A 17,672-nucleotide genomic window follows, 5' to 3' on the forward strand; every position below is an offset into this window, starting at 1 on the left:
TTAAATGGTGCGAGCAGTGAGCAGATCCCCCAGCTCCACGAGCCTTGGAGGGCCACAGACCTGTGAGAGCTGTGGACGTGCTGTTCCTGATGGCTTCACAGTGCTGATAGCTGGCTTTGAAGGGTCAAAAGGCAGGAGTGGTTGGGCGTGGGGCATGGGGCAGTCTTCCTCAACTGAGAATGTGTTTAACCTAGTGTAAGAAGTCATTTTGACATATGATCAATATAGACGTTATTGCCAGGCATGGTGGTGCGCACCTTTAATCCCAGCACTTGGGAGGCAGAGGCAGGTGGATCTCTGTGAGTTCGAGGCTAGCCTGGTCTACAAAGTGAGTTTCAGGACATCCAGGGGTACACAGAGAAACCCGGTCTCAAAAAAAAAGCCTTGTGTGTGTGTGTGTGTGTGTGTGTGTGTGTGTATACACATTTATAAGTATATATACACATAATGTGTGTTTTAGCAAGACATTTTTCCTTTTCTAGTCTGTCTTTAAATCCTGTGTGTTCTGTTCTTAAAACACATTTTTAAAGATTAAAAAAATTTAAACTTTCATCGAACCCTTTATCTAGCCAGATGTTACAAAATTCCCATAAGATTCACCACCCCAACTGTCCTTCCATTCTTCAGCGTGCCCAGTAGCTGAGCAGAGTGGATTTGAACATTTAACTTAGCTAGAAGTGAGTACAGTGGCTGATGGTCAGTGGCTACTATATTGATAGGCCCCGGGCCTCCCAGTTCATCTACCCTGGGCTGTCCCCATGTAGCCTTGGCCTCATGATTAGCCCTGCCCACTCCACCCTTAAACCAGATGTCAGTCTCTGCAGGACCCGGCCTCTTTTCCAAAACACACTGGCTAGAACACTGGGGGGTTGGGGATGGGGGGTGAGGGGTACTTGACGGGGTTGTGGGGTGGTGGGGAAATAAGCTGTGCCCTGGGGTGCATTCAAGGCTCTCAGGAGGAAAGCTCTGGCTTCTAGCTAATGCCCATTTCTGTTCACACCATGGGTCAGTATCAGAGGCCCTACAGTGCAGCTAACACAGTCTCCCGGAGCTCAGAGTCTGGGGTGGAAGTTCACTCTAAACACAGGCTGTGTGGGAGGACTTGAGCAAATAAATAAATGGTAAGCCAGGGAGAGGAAATCCAGTGGGGAAGGGCTTCGGAGCGAGGTCTCTGGGAGTGGGCTCAGGAGCCCTTGACAGTGTGGGAGAAAACCTGCCTCGGAAGAGAGGTTTCAACTGACCTCAGAAGGCTGGACTGAGGCAGACCTCTGCAAATTTGGTAGCAAAGCTGAAGTAGCAACAATACGAAGTTCAAAGGCCCTGAGGCAGGAGCTGCCTCATCTGGAGTCTAGCAGAGAGTGAAATGAAATGGGGCTGGATTGGCCACGAGCACCCGCGCCCATTCTAAGGGCTGGGAATTCAGCCGTGAGGCAGGCAGCCTCGTGGCAGAGAGAACAGCTAAGAAGTAGGCAGTCCATTCACTTCCACAGTGCCTACACGTGTGTGTGTGAAGGCTGGAGGCCAGAATTGTGTCTCGTCCTTCCTCAATCACTTTCCACCTTACTTTTGAGTGTTTACCGATTTCATTGATTCAGTTGAGCTGGCCTCTGAGCTTCAGGGATCCATCCTCCTGCACTGGTACCCAGCTTGTTATGAGTGCTAGGATGTCCTCATGCTTGCACGGCAGACACTACCAATCGAGCCATCTTCCCAGTGCAAATTCTGGCAGTTTATTTAAAAAGATACCTCGGGAGGCAGAGACAGGTGAGTCTGAGGCCAGCCTGGTCTCCAGAGAGAGTTCCAGGACAGCCAGGGCTACCCAGAGAGACCCTGCCTCAAAAACCAAACCAAACAAAACAAAATAGAAGCTTTTGTGTCACCACTTTAAGTGGAAAAAACTGGGTCCGTTGCCATAGAAATAAAACAAAGATGTTCTGCTGTGGCCAAGCCCTTTGCCCTTGGCTCCTGCCTCAGCTGAAGGTCCCCTGGGAGGGCGAGTAAACACTGAGGAAAGAAAGTGTAGAGCCCCAGTGTGAGGTGACACTTCCGTCCTCCTGCCAGCCTCCCCCGCCACGTGGCTGGTCGGCTGGTCGTGTGGAAAGGACATCAGGCCAGACCAAGCCATCCCAGGTCTTCAGAGCTTCTCTCTTTGGGTGGCAGGGTGAAGGACCGGTGACCAGCTGTGTCACTGTGGGGTGGACAGACAGAGCCCGGGCATGGTACTGTCCCTCCCACCCTGGATCCCCCTTATCACTGCATGTCATGGACTCTGTGTTTTTAGCTGTGGCGTCACCTGACGAAGTTTCCTGAGACACCCATCTGGGAAGGGGGACACTGGCTGTCAGAAGCCACCCGGCCACTCCTTCCCTCCTGTGTGGTTCCCGGGAGCTGAGTATTTGAGGCAGTTTAGTCTGCACCCTGGTTTCTGGCTGTCAGCACTGGGACTGTCAAGGGCTATTTGGAGCAGACAGCCTTGCTGGTCTGTCCAGAGTATGGGAAGATGTTGGCACCTTCCGGCTAAGATACAGCATCCGAGGTTGTCTCTAGATGTTGCCAAGTGTCCCTGGACAGATGACCTTGGGTGAGCGCCAACAGTCCCTCCCACACACAGCCTTGTGCCACTATGGTGGGAGGACACCAACCCTTTGTTGAGCAAGGGCACAGACTGGTAGCCTCAGGCCACATGGCCCGCAGATACACTTTGCTTGGCATGCGCCTCAGAGATGTGCCCTCCGTTAGGCCTCAGGATACTCTGCGAGCTCCAGTTCCGAGACTGAGGCCGCTCCAGCACAGATTCTCTTGGGGTGGAATTGGGAGGAAATGAATCATCTTTCATCCCACGTCTTTGCCAAAGCTGAGGTGAATGAGATGACTAAGAGGACAGAGTTCCCAAAGAGAATAGCAGGAGCCATTTCCTCCCACGGGCCTCGCTCCTCAGGCCTGGATGCACGGAAGCCAGGATGCCTGCTTTAGGGAGTCTCAACTAGGCTGAGAACAGCTCATGGGTTTTCTGGGCGTGTTGGGGATGCGTGTGAGTACGCATCTGTGCACGTGTCAGGATCACTAGTAGAGGACTCTGAATGTTCTACGCACAGAGAGGGATAACTGCCCGAGATGATCGGCGTATACACCCACTGCAGTCCCCAATATCAATGAAGTGAAGGAAGCCGGCCAGAGAGAGAGAGAGAGAGATGCTCCATATGGCCCAAGGCATGCTGGGGTTTGGAGTCAGGAGGCCTGGGTGCCTTCCAGGACATGGGGCCTATTGACAAGTACCCTCCTGCGCCCCACCCCCACCCTCAAGGTCTCCCTACTTCCTTAACAAGGACCTGGCAAGGAGTGACGTCCTTTTAACCTCCTCCCCCAGCCCCTGGGCAGCTGGGACTGCCTCTTTGAGCCTACCCTTTTATCGTTGAATGAGCCTGCCCCTTCTATTATTGTAATTCTTTTGTAGCCTCAGCTGTCCCGGAACTCACTCTGTAGACCAGGCTGGCTTCAAACTCACAGAGCGCCACTTGCCTCTGACTCCTGAATGAATGCTGGGATCAAAGGCATGCATCACCACCGACCAGCACTGTTATTGTAATTCTTTATTCTGGATCTCTAACCAGCTGAATGGCCAGGGCAGTCCTTCTCAAGAGTGTGTTGCCCTTGGTGTGGGCTCCTAGGGCCTGCTCCTCCTGGGCTCCCTGACAGTCACCAACTTCTCACCATTTGGGTCTCTGTCTCTCCTTCTCCTCCCTCTCCCTCCTGCCCTCCCTCTTCTGAACGTGCTGTGTTCACACAGGCCCCTTTTGCCCTTTGAGGCAGGTGTATTTCTTTCTGCCAGCCACATTTACACATGGACCCCGGAGGCTCAGGGACAGTGCTGTGGTTTGGATGAGGTTTTGTCCCCCTGAGGACTCCAGTGCTGGGACTTGGTCCCAAGGGTGACACTGTAAAGTGTGGGAGAAGCCAAAAGAGGCAGGTCCTGTCGAAAGGTGAGTGGGCCCTTGTGGGCCTTGCCCTCATCGTTGCTCTCTAGAAGGATTATGTTGGCCTTGGAAAGTGTAGCTTCTCACTGGAAGGGTGAGCCTAGCTATCCCACCTCTCTGAATTAGCATGAACCTTCCCAAAGACAGCACCTTATGCAGGAGCACCCAGATTTCTAGCTTGGCTCAAGGATTCTGGTTCTAGTACCCCTTAAGGTCCCCCATTTGAGTCTATCTGCCCTCACTCCACGAGGGCTCCTGCTGGCCCTGACAAAGACCCGTAATTACAACCCTAGGCAGGAAGCCAGGCAGGTGATACTGTCTCTGCTCTCCTGTGTTTTGGGACTTCCCCTTTTTGCTGGCCACTTTACCCTGTGGTCCCTGTGACCTCTGCCCCATTGTAAAACTTCTTATGTGGGTATGACATTCCATAGGACATTCTCCTGGGATTGATGCCCGCCCCCTGGAGCAGGCGGAGCTGTTATTCATTCATACAGAATCAGCCACAGCATGCCAGGAAGTTTTAGGTGCTAGGGACACAGGCTCTGAGCTGGGCTGGTCACTGCAAGCATCCTGTAGGGATGTGTTAGCAGCTATGTCTGTATTTGGTACACTTACCAAACACTAGGCGTCTAGATAGAGGTACCCCTGTGTCACCTATCTGACTAGGACCTGGAGGTGGGTTCTGAAGTTACCCAACATTGACTGATGAGGTTGTAGTTTCTGAGATGAGTTAGTGGCAGACTGGCACGCTCCAGGTGGAGGTCTAGGCACATCCTGGCCTCACAGATGCTTTGGCTGTGTGAGGACTGTGCGCTACGGGAAGGCCCCCGTTCACCGGTGGGACATGGGACCCCACCACTGCATACCTCTCTGGCTCTATGAGCTGGCAAGTGTCATCTGTTTGTTGTACCGACTACCCCATGTTACCACCCGTCTGTGGTTCCAACCCTGCCTACTTCTGGGGGACTCAGCGCTGTGAAGTAAATTCTATAGTCGGGAATGCCAGCTCTGAGCAGGAACCTCTGACAGCGTTGATGCGACTCTCGCCCTGTGTGCCTTGTCTGAAGGGTTTCAAATCCTTTTCCTCACTCCCTGGTGGTCATGCCTGAGAATAGCCCTGGTTTATTCCTTTCTGTGCCCAGTACTGTTCTTGGCTAGCTTTATGAAGTGGCGGACAGACAGACTAAATCCTCTCCTCAGAAAAGAGACTCCTTTGGCCCTTCCTGGAGAGCCTGGGGCCAGCTCTGACTTAACATTTCCTGTACAGTGGCCAGGACTGCAGCTCAGGGGATTATGAGCCGGAAGGCCAGACCCCTGACTTCTGGGAGAGACAGTCTAGGGGTGAGGTATGCCTACAGTTGAGTCACCTCAGCTCCATCTCCTTGGGCCTGGGCATGGACCTTTGGGTATGGACCTGGGGTGGGGGTGGCCAAGGGTAGAGTGGCATCACCAAACTGCCACCTCCACCCCTGCGTGCATTCAAGAACTCAGGTTACTTACTGCCTCTGACTCAGGCCTCATTCCAAGGCTGCCAGGACCGGGGAAAGCTGGATTCCTGACCCAGGCTTGCTGCAAGGTGGTAGGTGGAACTGGCATGGAGGAACAAGGCTGGCCCTAGGAGGCCTAGTGGGTGTGGGCGCCCTACTCAATGGCCGCATTGTTTGGCTGCTACTCAGAGGTGGGGAGGTTCAGGGACTCTCCACCTACAGAGACAGGCAGCTGACGGACTAAGCTGGGTTTATGTTGACGCTTGCTTTTTTTTTTTTTCTTCTGAAGGCCGCCTTCATGACTTCCTCCTTCAGGCTTTGGTTGACTAAGCAGGAGCTTCTGTCTTCTGCACTATGTCAGAGAGCCTGGAGGCCCCCAGCCCTCCATCTGGGGACGAGCTGCAGCCACTAGCCCTGCTTCCTCAGGAAGAAATGATCCAGAGAGGAAAGGCGGCTTGTCCACGGCTGGCCGCAGATCCAGCCGTCCCTGTGTCCTAGAGTCACAGCCAACTTGACTTTATTCCTTTTTTCTCCACTTAATGTACAGAGTGGCTTTGGGGCAGCCCCTTATCCTGCCAAACCTCTCTGTGTTCTCACCTGCACAGTAGGGGTGAAGATGGCTGCTCGTGGCTTAAGGAATGCTTATAAAATGCTTATTTTGCCTACATGTATGTCTGTATGAGGGTGTCAGATTTTCAAGGTACAGACAGCCGTGAACTGCCATGTGGGTGCTGGGAATTGAACCCTGGTCCCCTGGAAGAGCAGTCAGTGTTCTTAACCACTGAGCATGTCTCCAGCCCTCATTTCTGGGCATCTTAAAGCCATTCAACAAACACTGTTAATCATGTACAGCTAGTCCTCTGTGCCTATGGACTCAACGTCATCTGTCCTGAACACACAGGGACGTCTTCCTTGTCAGTGTTGCCTAAGCGGTACAAGACAACAGCCATTCATCCGGCATTTCCATTGAATTTGGTGCTGTCACTCTCTAGAGCCTTTCAGATGTGTGGGAGGACGTGTGGGCTCTCTGTGGACATGATGCCATTCAGTAACAGACTCTAGCCTTGGTAGATTTCTATCTGTTGGGGCCTGGCTAGATTCCCACAGACTGATGGACAATTGTCTGAGGCCCAGGCTCTGCGAACGGGTGACAGCAACCTTTCACAAACACAAACCGCTTGTTCTGCGAAAAGGTGACTACAGTCACACTGAGACCTAAAATGTTGATGCCACAAAAGGTCGTACAGATTTTTGAGAACCTCACTTTCCAGATGGGAAAACAGAGAACCAGGCAGGAAAAGGGTTAGGGTGGCCTGTGGTGGGAAGGTGGCCCTCAGTGGGGCCACATTCAGACCCCCTCGCTGTGCTCAGGAGATTCACATGTATCGGTCAGCTGAGCTTCTATTCCTGGCCAGTGTATGGTAGTGGCCTCAGGAAAGGCTAGGGGTGGAGTATCGAGGCCCATCATCCTGCAGGTCAGCTGGGTGGTGGCTCACGCTGGACTGTGTGTGACTTAGTTGTCTCTGGGGGGATGGTTAGGGATGTGGCAGTGCCTGGCAGGGCTGTCTGGGTGCTATAAAAGTTAATGTCTAAGCTCTGGGCGGGCCAGGCCATTCTTATCTGGGCCGGTACATCCTGGCCCCTTATCTCTGGGAAAGCAGCCTCCTCAGTCCATGTGTGTAATGGAAGGGCCCAAGGCTTAGTTAGAGCCAGGAGGCAGAGGGGCCTGTTTCACTGACCTAGGGCCTGTGACTGGAGCTTCCTGTGGCTTCCTCCTTGAGGCAGATGAGGGGGATGGGTGCTCACTCTGTCTCTCACAGAACCCACCTCACCCCATCCTGGTCCTGCCACTGCCACTTACTAGTTGTATGACTGGACTCTGAGACTGACCTAATCCTGGTCACACCAGATAGCATTTATCAGTACCTACCTACCATGTCTCAGGAGTGTGTCCTGGGTCCCTGCTACAGTGAGCAGCCCCTTCCCCCTCCAGCTGAGATGACAGCATCTGTCAGGTACCCTCTGAAGTGTGAAGGTCCATGCAGAGCACTTGCTTAGGGCATGGCATCAGAGAAGCGCTCCAGGTGCATTAGGTGTCCTGGAAGCTGGGATGGAGTGACACAGCCCGTGGAAGGCCTACACACTTGGAACTTGCTGTGACTTAGCTGGCCAGCTTCTTGCCGTGAGCGTTGAGTTGGGAAGTGAGTGATGTGGAGATGTGAGAACTTTCATTTCTGGGTCCCTCAGTCCTGCGCAGTTACTGGGCTGCTACTTCAGATGCACAGCTCTGGAGAAGTTTGGCTCCTGGGCAGCAGAGAGGATGCTGTCTGGGAAGGCAGGGTGTCTTTTAGAGTGACCGCTGGGTGCCAAGGTGTCCTGCCAGGGATGAGATTGCCCAAGAGTGTACCTAGGAGTGAGGCAGGCATGGCCCCTCCCTGCTCTATTTCTGTTCTGTCATTGTGCCTGAAACGGTGCCTGGTACAGGGCCCAAGTCCTGTGATTCTCCATTCCATTCACAAATGGCCAGAGCAGTAGAGCCCGGAGACCCCAGAACCTGGTCCCAAGACAGCTGCTTAGCCTAACCAAGGGTAGTGTGGTCCCCAGATTCCTTGGCCTTTGGCCCAACAAGGAAGCCAGTGACACCAGGCTGCTGTCACGTCCTCCAATAGGTGCCCTCAAGCAATGTTGCCAAGGAAACAAGGATCTCCTAGAGACTGAGGAAGGAAACCAGCTGTGCAGGGGACAAGCCTCCAGCAAGAGGGACCAGGGGCAGCAAGGGCTTCCCTCGCCAGAACTGCTGCCTGCACCCGTGTGTGTGTGTGTGTGTGTGTGTGTGTGTGTGTGTGTGTGTGTGTGTCTGGGTGTATGTGTGAATATGTGCTTGTGTTCTTGTACATATGCTCATGAGGGTCAGAGGTCAACTGCAGGTATTTTCCCCTACCCCGCCCCTGACTCGCACACCTTATTTTTTTTGAGATAAGATCTTTCCTGAACATGGAGCCCACTGATTCTTCTAGACTGTCTAGGCAGAAAGCCCCAGGGATCCTCCTGTCTCCATCTCCCCAGTGCTGGCATTATAGGCAGTCGTCACCGCACCCCACTTTTTGTTTGGGTGCTGTGGATCTGAGCGTCACTCCTCATGCTTGCACCGCGTACACTTTACTGACTGAGCCATCTCTCCAGCTCTCCTTGTTTTTTAAGACATTATTTATTTATTTGTTGGAGTTAGAGACATCACACGAGACCTGCCCTCCTGACAAATTTCTGAGTGTAGGATACAACATTGTTGATTATCATTACAGTGTGGACAACAGGCTCCAGAGCTGGCTCACAGCTTCAGGCCCGTTGATCAGTAGCTCCTGCTCTCAGGCTGGGCAGCCGGCTCCACTCTGGGGTCTGTGTTTGTCAGCACTGGATCCCTGGGTCTGCAGTATCTGCCTGTCTGCTTCTGGCTTCTCTCCCTCAAGTGCAGCGTCCTCAGGACTCATGTTTGTCTTCCGCCACACCGCAGACCCTTTTCCTTTGGAAGCCAGCAGTTCTGCTATCTGACATACTTCATGAGTGTCACCCGTCCATCACAGACGCAGAGCTTGCTTCCGCACCTCGCCTTTTATGAATTGTGCTTCAGTGAGCTTGAGAGTGCTAACAGCTCTTTGAAACCCTAGTTCTATTCCTTTCAGATAAATGCCCGGATGTTGGATAACTGGATTCTGTGTTCTATTTTAGATTTCTTCAGAAACCCTAGGATGGCCTTGAACTCACAATCTTCTTGCCTCCACCTCCTGAATTCTGGCTACCACAGGAATCCATGCTGTGTTCTGTAGCAGCCTTGCCACTCTGTGTCCTCTCAACAGCACCTGATGTCATTGTCTTTCATGACAGCAGTCTGACAGGCGGGCTGTCTTGATGTGTATGACATGCTTGCTTGTACACGTGTTTGCCTTTGGAGGCATGTCCGTTCCTGACCTAGCCAGTGCTGGTTGGGATGTTGGAGTTTCTAGGAACTCATTGGGTCATCTGGGGATGAGCCTGTGAGTAAGTGATGATAATTGGCAGGTGTGTCCCTGGGCTGCAGGCCACTCTGTGTCCTCTGCATTACAGACATGTATCATGTGTCATGTCTATGACATCACTGCCAAGACCAGTGTCATGAAGCTTTTCCTGCTGGTTTCTCTCAGGCCCTTTACAGTTTCTGTGTATGTCCAACCTTTCATCCACTTTCCATTAATGCTTGTGTAAAGTAAGCATCTGGCTTTCTTTCTCTTCCTGTGAGTGTCCAGCTTTACAAAGCCTATTTGTTGAGAAGACCGTACACCCCAACTCTGACATCCTTGCTGACGGTCATTGGACCATATATATGAAGCATTATTTCTAGGCTCACTATTTTGTTCATCTTTATGTTTGTTTTGTGCCATTGCCAGACCGTATCAATTTGTGTAGCTTTGTAGTATGTTTTAAAATTGTAAGACTTCTGGATTCTCAATTGTTTAGCTGAGATTGAGTTCAGAAAGTGTGAGACCTCTAGTTGTGGTCTCCCTTTTTCAACGTTGTTTTGGTTGCTGAGGACTCCTTGATGATCCCTGTGAACTTGAGGCTGAGTTTTTTAGTTTCTATTAAAGATACTGTTAGGACTTGGTGGAGATTCCCGGGCCTGTGATGGCAGTGGGTGGCAAGCCTGTGGACAGCACTGGGTTTTGTTACATTTTAACAAGGCTAGGTTACAATCAGTGAACGCGGATGCCTTTCCGTTTTCCTTGTGTCATCTTTCCTATCTTTCAACAACATTCTGTGGTTTTCACATGATTTTATACCCTGCAACTATGGTTTTTCAGCTGTGAGTTTTTCTGTCCTAAGGCAGTGTTCCTCTCCTCCGTGTTTCTACCTTTGGCCTCCGGCACAGGCTCATGCGTGGCCCTCCAGGACAAGGTCACTCTGAGTTGACATCTGTGATGAAGTGTTCTGCATTACGCACATTGGATGTCTCTCACAGAGTTGTCTAGTCTTTCAGAGCCTTTCCTGCACCATCGAGTCACCCATGTGTTATTTCGCCCAGCGGTCTGTTAATGCGCTATAGGGCATTGATAGATCATTGTGTGTCGAACCATCCTTCCACTCTTAGAGTAACTGCTGCTTGCCTGAGGTCTAGTCCCGCTTGTAAGTGCTGGATGCCATTTGCTAGATCTAAAGTGTTTTTTTTTTGCAACAATATTCACCAAAGACGTCAATCTGTGGTGGTGTGTTTGTATATAACCTTAATTCATAAGCCCCCAACACTGTGCAAATACTGAGTGAATAGTTTGTTATGATGTACTGAACCATGATAAAAAAAAAAAAAAAAAAAAAAAAGATCATTACAGACATGTTTTTTTCCTCATGTTTTTGACTCAGTTCAGTTCTGTGAATGCCAGGCAGTAGTAGGTTAGAGAGCAAACTTTACTTGTTAGGTTTCTTTTTCTTATTAAACGCCATGTAACTGTTCGAAAGCCCAGGGGAACTGATAATTCAATCCTGTGCATTCCCCATGCTGAAGGGTAAGCCCTGCATTCCTACCGGCTGAAAACCCAAGTAAGGCTAGAGCTAAGGTGGCTAGCCTCGCTCTGAGTGTCGAAGCAGCCAAGGCAAAATGCAGATGAAAAGGAAGCACAGCATTTGAGGGCTCTGAACTGCAGAAGAGGAAGAAGGCCAGGCTGTCAACATGCACTGCCGTCCCAGGGCTGGTGTGTATGGAGTTGTGCAAGGGATGTCGCAGTTGAAGACAAAGGGCGCGCCTAGGCCTGGCCACTTCTCACACTGGCTCATGATAACCCCGAGGGTGTGCCAATAACTGGTGGTTCTGGGAAAGCCCATGTTTATGGACAGCCACGGTCCCCGAGGGACAGTGGCCGATTTCATTTGCTCGAGGTGCCACTCAAGTGTGACAGCGGTGTAACAGCGGTGCGCTTTCCTGCTGGGCCTTCCAGCCAGGGGTTGCTCTAGTGTTCCTGGTGATGGTGGAGGCAGAGCTCATCGCCATTCTACAGACACGCTGGGAGAGGTCCCCAGTATCATGGTCTCTTAAGGGGGGGGACTTAAAGGGACGGTTACCTTTAATCTTTTGATGATACCTGGCTGGGGAGAGGGGTGTCCGGCCCTGTTGCTATGCACAGCATGTCAGACCCCTTCAATTCCTGTGATAAATCCACAGGTCGACAGTCACCTGTGTTACAGAGAGACCGGCAGGTGGCTTCAGGCTGTTCTGCCAGTGAGTGGTGAGGAGGCCCCGCACCTCAGGCATGTTGGGAGTCAGCCTGACTGCGGGCAGACTTTGCCCTCTTTTGCATTTTTCTGGGTAAGAAGAAAGAGGATGGTATCCTGGTTTTGTTTCCTATTGCTGCAGCTTAGCGGAGAAAGGGTTGATTTCGGCTCACAATTCCACGTTCCACGTCATCCCTGCGGGGAAGTTAAAGCAGCAGGAACTTGAAGCAGCTGGTCAGGAGCAGAGTGCGTGCTTGCGCTCAGCTTCTTTCCTCTGCTCTTTTGCAGTGCGGGGACCAAGCGAGGGGATGGCACTGCCCTTGGTGAGCCGGGGCCTCCCACCTCAGCGCAACAGTCTTCCGCAGGCCACCTGATCTAGACAGTCCCTCCTTCCCTCTTCCCATGCGATTCTCATGTGATCACTAAAACCAGCCGTCACTTTCAGCTCACACGGAGTCTCAAAAACAAGCAGCCAGGCTTGGGGGCACCCGCCTTTAATCCCAGCACTTGGGAGGCAGAGGCGGGTAGATCTTTGTGAGTGCGAGGTCAGCCTGGTCAGCCTGGTCAGCCAGGATATCATTCTACTTGTTTTCAGAGTCTGAAAACAAGTAGAATGAAACAGACCCCAAGCTCCACCGAGGAGTCCCGGTATATCGGCTGAGCCCCAAGCAGGGGGAGAGGGCCAGGATGTGCCGTCCACCTGGCGTACTCACCTGCTGTCCCTCATGGTGAGTAGGATTTGTGTCTTTCCCACCACTGTGTTCTATGGTTGACTTTCCCAGTGACTGACAAGAGCCCCTAGGTCTCCTGTGGAGCTGGGAAGGGTTACAGGCAGGGTGCTGCAGGGCTGAGAAGTGAACTCAGCCTGCAGTTTTCTGGTACCTAGGAGGAGAGAGAGTGGGTGAGCGAGCCAGTGGGTGAGTGAGTGAGAGAACCAGTAAGTGATGGTGGCTTTCCTTCTCTGGTATACCGGTTCTACAAAGGAATACTTTTTTGGGTTATTGTCAGATGAGAGAGAAGTCTTGGGGAAGCTGAGGACAGTTTGCTGTTTCTGGCTGGGGCAGGGTGACCTAGCTGTCTCAGAGCCACATCCTCCCTTCCTGTGGGCAGTGTTGTGCAAGCAGACAAATGCCCTTTCTCCACGGCAGTTCTCTCTGGCATGTGGTGGGGCTGGCGGGTCAGGACTGTCTGCTGCTTCTAAAACCTGGTACCCCTCGTGTTGCCAGCGCAGATCACAGCCCCACCTAATAGTCTAGGACTTCTCACCCTTCCGTGCAGCCTAGCCCTATTTGACCTTCTGTGGTTCCCTGCATCCCAGCATGGTTCACCCCTCAGTACCACCCTGTGGCTGGTCACAGTTGGGAGCAGGAACCACAGCAGTCCCTTTTAGAGCTGAGTCCAGATGGTTGAAGGTGCCGTGCGGAGATGTGGGCCTGGGGTGTGGGACCAGCTGTGGCTGTCTCCAAAGCCTTTTTTTTTTTTTTCCATTCATCTTCATCTTTATAGCACCCAGAAGCCTCTAGAACATTGGCTCACAAGCTGTAGGTCATGACCCTTTGGGGGTCAAACAGTCCTTTCAGAAGAGTCACCTGAGACCATCAGAAAACACAGATATTTACATTACAACTCCAGGGTCGTAGCAAAAAGTTCGTTATGAAGTAGCAATAATTTTACAGCTGGAGGTCACCACAACATAAGAACAGAAGTAAAGGGTCACAGCATTAGGAATGTTGAGAGCCACTCCTCTAGAAGGTGAGACTAGGGGCCCATCATAGTCCTGCAGTGCCTTCTCCCTCTGTGTGGGAGAGCTGGTGGGACCACCTGGGTCATGGATGAACGTGTCTCTCCTGTGTAGAGAGCCCTAGCTTCTTTGTCAGCATGTGGTGTTTGCTCTGCCCCGCTGAGTTGCATCACAGGGACTGGAGCTGTAAGCTGAAAGGTGGCTCTGGAGTATTCATGACGGTGGAGTCTCCACTCAGGGAAGATGACAGAGATGTGCTTAGAGTGCTCCAGGAGGAGCAGGATGAGAGTGCTCCAGGAGGAGCAGGATGAGAGTAGTCTAGGGAGAGCTCACCTGTGCAGTGCTTTTTGGTCCCTTGCATTAGCTGCTGTTGGTTTTCCTCAGGCCTACCACCTCTTAGGTGTGCAGTTAGGTCTGTGGGATAGGTGGATGGATGGACGGATGGACAGACAGGTGTCCTGGGGGTTAGAAAACCTGCTGTCCAGTCTAGGATCTGCCACCAATATGTATGGCCTCGGTGGGACACAGTGCTTTCCCGGCCTCTGGCTGTTACATCTGAACTGAATCCCCACCTCCAAGGGCCCTGATGTTCTGATGGCCTGAGTCTGCTGGGGCAGGACTCTGGCAGGTGGCGTTGCTGTAGGGTTCTGTCTGTGAGGCCAAGGCCAGTCTGGATTTGGTGAGGAGGTTCTCTGCAGCTCTTGGACTTAGAGCACAGGAAGTAGAACGGGTATGGGATGCAGGGTTGACTCTGGGCAAGCTGGAAGGGTACGTGGGACATCGGACTTGGCTGTCGAAGCCTTCATTGAAGTTTCACGTTCGCTGGCAACTTGAAAAGATAAAGTGCCCATGGCATCCTCCCTGGGTGGCAGAGGATCCTGTGAATGTGGGGATGGTTGGGGGGAGATAGGAGATGAACACATCCCCAAAAGTAGGGGTGGGTGGGACAGGCACTTCCACGCATGGTGTGGCCCCAGCTCATGGCTCTGCCTTGTTTCCTCCAGATCATGATCGAGTTCTGCCCCGGGGGAGCTGTGGATGCCATCATGCTGGGTAAGTCTTTCTTTAGCCGCTGGGGCTGCGGGGCGTGCCCTGAGTGCCCGGAGCCCTGCACCGTACTCCTTACCTGCTCTGTCCCTCCCTCCCCTCCTCGCCCCTGCCTCTTTGCGGGGATGGAGAGAACACTGACCTATGGGAAGCACCCACTGTTCTGTGACTTGATTGTGTACCCCCAAAGCCCAGGGGCTGCAACCTTAACACTCAGATTCACCCACAGACAGAGTTTGGAGGTGGGTCTGTGGGAGGACATTAGATGAGGTTGTGAGGGAGCCAGCCCCTGTGGTAGCATTAGTGGCCTGCTAGCACACTTGCTGTCTCACCATGTGGCAGAGCAGGAGGGCCTCTAGGTGAGGCCGTGCTGTTGGGACTTCCAGCCTACAAAACCACGAACCCTCTCTACCCTTTGTGTATCAGTTACCACAGCAAAAATGGACCAAGGCGCCCCGAGTCCTGCCACACACGCCCTGCATCTCAGTGGCTATTTGTGAATCTGAATTGTGAAGCCTTGGATCTTTAAAGTAACCTTCAGCCACATCTGTGCCCTCGGGAAAACAGCAGTGCTGGCCCCATGGTTGTATTGTGGGGCCAGGATTGGTCTATAGGCCAACAGGCTCCTGGAGGTGCTCCCCGCTGCTGGCCTGGAGAAGGTCTGGTGCAGATCTGGCAGGAGCCCGGGGCTGGCACTGTGCAGGGTCAGGTGTCCACCAGAAGAGGGCCTGGGGTTGGCCCAGCAGGTGTGCCTCAGCTGACAAGAGTTCTTTTCCTCTCCAGAGCTGGATCGAGGCCTCACGGAGCCTCAGATTCAGGTCGTGTGCCGCCAGATGCTGGAGGCTCTCAACTTCCTGCATAGCAAGAAGATCATCCACCGAGACCTGAAAGCCGGCAACGTGCTTATGACCCTCGAGGGGGACATCAGGCTGGGTAAGAAGGGCTTTGGGGGGCAGGCGGTGTCTAACTGCAGGGGTCTTTCTTGGCTTGGTGCCGCCTGGCCTTTGCAGCAGAAGGGGGCAGGGCCTAGGCCTGGTATTGAGTGTGGGGTCCTCACTCACACAGCTACCCCTATGCAAGGTACCAACAGGGCTCTGCCCACCCTTGGACCACAGGCTATTCTGATGCTTCTGAGCTAGGATCACAGGGCATTTGGCAGCATGGATACAACAGGGTGAAGTCGTGTCTTAAACCTTGTGAATGGAGACCAGGGATGCTGGCCAGCACCGTGTGGCGTTCACAACAGCCCATGATGCCAGAGCCTGGCCCTAGCCTCCACTCTGACAAACTCAGGTGGAGAGATCCTGTATCTAAGCACTTTTACCCACTGACCCATCTTGCTGTTCCCCCCCCCCCCCCGAATATTGATCGAATCCTCAGATACACATGAGTATGATAGAAGGTAAACCAAGAATCAGGATTGATTTTGTTTTGTTTGTTTGTTTATTGATTGATTGATTGATTTCAAGGCAGGGTTTCTCTGTATAGTCCTCGCTGTCCTGGAACTTGCTCTGTAGACCAGGCTGGCCTCGAACTCAGAGATCTGCCTGCCTCTGCCTCCCTGAGTGCTGGGATTAAATTTCCGTTTTCTTTGTGTTGTTTGTAATATTGTAGCTAAATGTCACCTGTGTACCCTCTGCTTCTACTTACTCCCATTGTCATTCTCCAGAGGTGTGGCTCTGAGCGCCCCTTGTCTTTCCTCCAGCACCATTAAATGATGTGTCTGTAATTCTGCCATTTGATGGACAGTACATGATTATCGTACATTCTTCCAGCACAGGAGGGGTCAGGTGAGAGGGCCTGGAAGTACCTCCAGGCTCTTTATCTGGACATGTCCACCACATTGGTTCGGGGGGTGCCTGTTGGCGCTTATGTGTTTATCCTAGTGGTTGCTGGATTCGGGGTGGAGAGCTCCCTGCGTGGGTGGAGAGAGCTCGGAGGGGGTGGCAGTAGGGACTGACTCATTTGGGAGCACTCAGCTCCACTGCCCAGTAAGCTCTGATACTCGTTCATTGCTCCATTCCCCACTCTCAGCCTGTCTTTCCAGTATAGAAGTGTCAGCATTTTTACTTCCGCTAGTGGCTGTGCCCTAGGGCCCCCATGAGGATTGCCGGGGATAATATGTGGGTAGGGCAGAGAGGCACAGTCAGTCAGAGGTGTGCCCTGCAGCATTTGTCAGTGGGCTCAGAGAGGACACGTAGCCAGCCCCAGGACACACAGCTAGCAAGAACAGAGCCAGGGTCTTCCCCCCGCCCGCCCAGACTTGGCACTGTTTGAGATCTCTCTCATCACCCCCATATCTTTGTACAACTCAGAGCTTCCTGAAAGAATTGCTTGGCTCTTCTTTCTCCCAGGCAAGGATGTAGGAGATGACATCTGTACACATACCGTGTGAGAAAAGAATAGGTGGGCTGCAAAGTTGGGGAGACAGACTCAGACCAGCCTGGTTCAAACCCTGGCTCTGCCACTTCTGTTGTGTGGCAGAGATGAGTGTTAGCGGTTATTAGCAGCGTGGGTGTAACGGTGGATCCTTCTTGAAGGGTGATTGTGGTGGGGAGGGGAGGGTAAAATGACAGCAGTGTCATACTGGGCAGGTGGTGGGCACCTGTTCCTGCCTTCTGATGAGTTTTTGCCACTGTCTCGGGTTTCCTTCCTATGAGGTTCCCTCTGTTGTCTAGTCTGGCATGGCTCCAGCTGCCCCATTCTGGACTGACAGTTGGATTGTGTTTGTGCAGAAAGCAAATCTGCAGCCTTAGGACATTGGGGTATTGGCAGGGTGTGGCCTCTGGAACTAAAGATCTGCATTGTCCCAGAAGAGTCGGGTCACCCACCCCCTTTGAGCCCGGTTCGCCGCACTCAGAGTGCTGCCTCGTGGACTGGGGGTGACTTAATTTCACCCAGTGGGCCCGCACAGCTGAGGAGGCCAGCAGACGTGGCCGACTGCTCCCCTCTCCAAACCCATGCAGGCCTCGCCCAGTGAATGAAAAGGAGGACACGGCTAGTCGTAAAGTATGGAGAGGGTTTTTATTGTAGATACAAGGGAGAAAGCAGGCAGTGGGAAGAGTCCTCGCTGGGCATGGCCTGCAGACCAAACCAGACCCTGAGAGGAGCGAGGGGGAGAGACAGCATACCAAGTGAGATTTGTCCCTTGTTTGAGACTTAACACCCAGGCGCTCCTTGGAGTAGATG

At 52.6% G+C, this 17,672-nt stretch overlaps 1 protein-coding gene across 1 annotated transcript in view; it reads left to right on the top strand.

Moving 5' to 3' along the window:
- Stk10 (serine/threonine kinase 10) overlaps positions 1–17,672 on the top strand; it is an 88,270-nt gene that overhangs the window by 28,605 nt on the left and 41,993 nt on the right. The window contains exons 3-4 of the mRNA XM_055604544.1: positions 14,441–14,489; positions 15,267–15,416. Of these exons, the coding sequence (XP_055460519.1) occupies positions 14,441–14,489; positions 15,267–15,416 (199 nt within the window). The remainder of the gene's footprint in view (positions 1–14,440; positions 14,490–15,266; positions 15,417–17,672) is intronic.

This window comes from Psammomys obesus, unplaced genomic scaffold (genome assembly GCF_907164565.1).
Source record: "Psammomys obesus unplaced genomic scaffold, mPsaObe1.curated_primary_1811, whole genome shotgun sequence".
Lineage (NCBI taxonomy): Eukaryota > Metazoa > Chordata > Mammalia > Rodentia > Muridae > Psammomys > Psammomys obesus.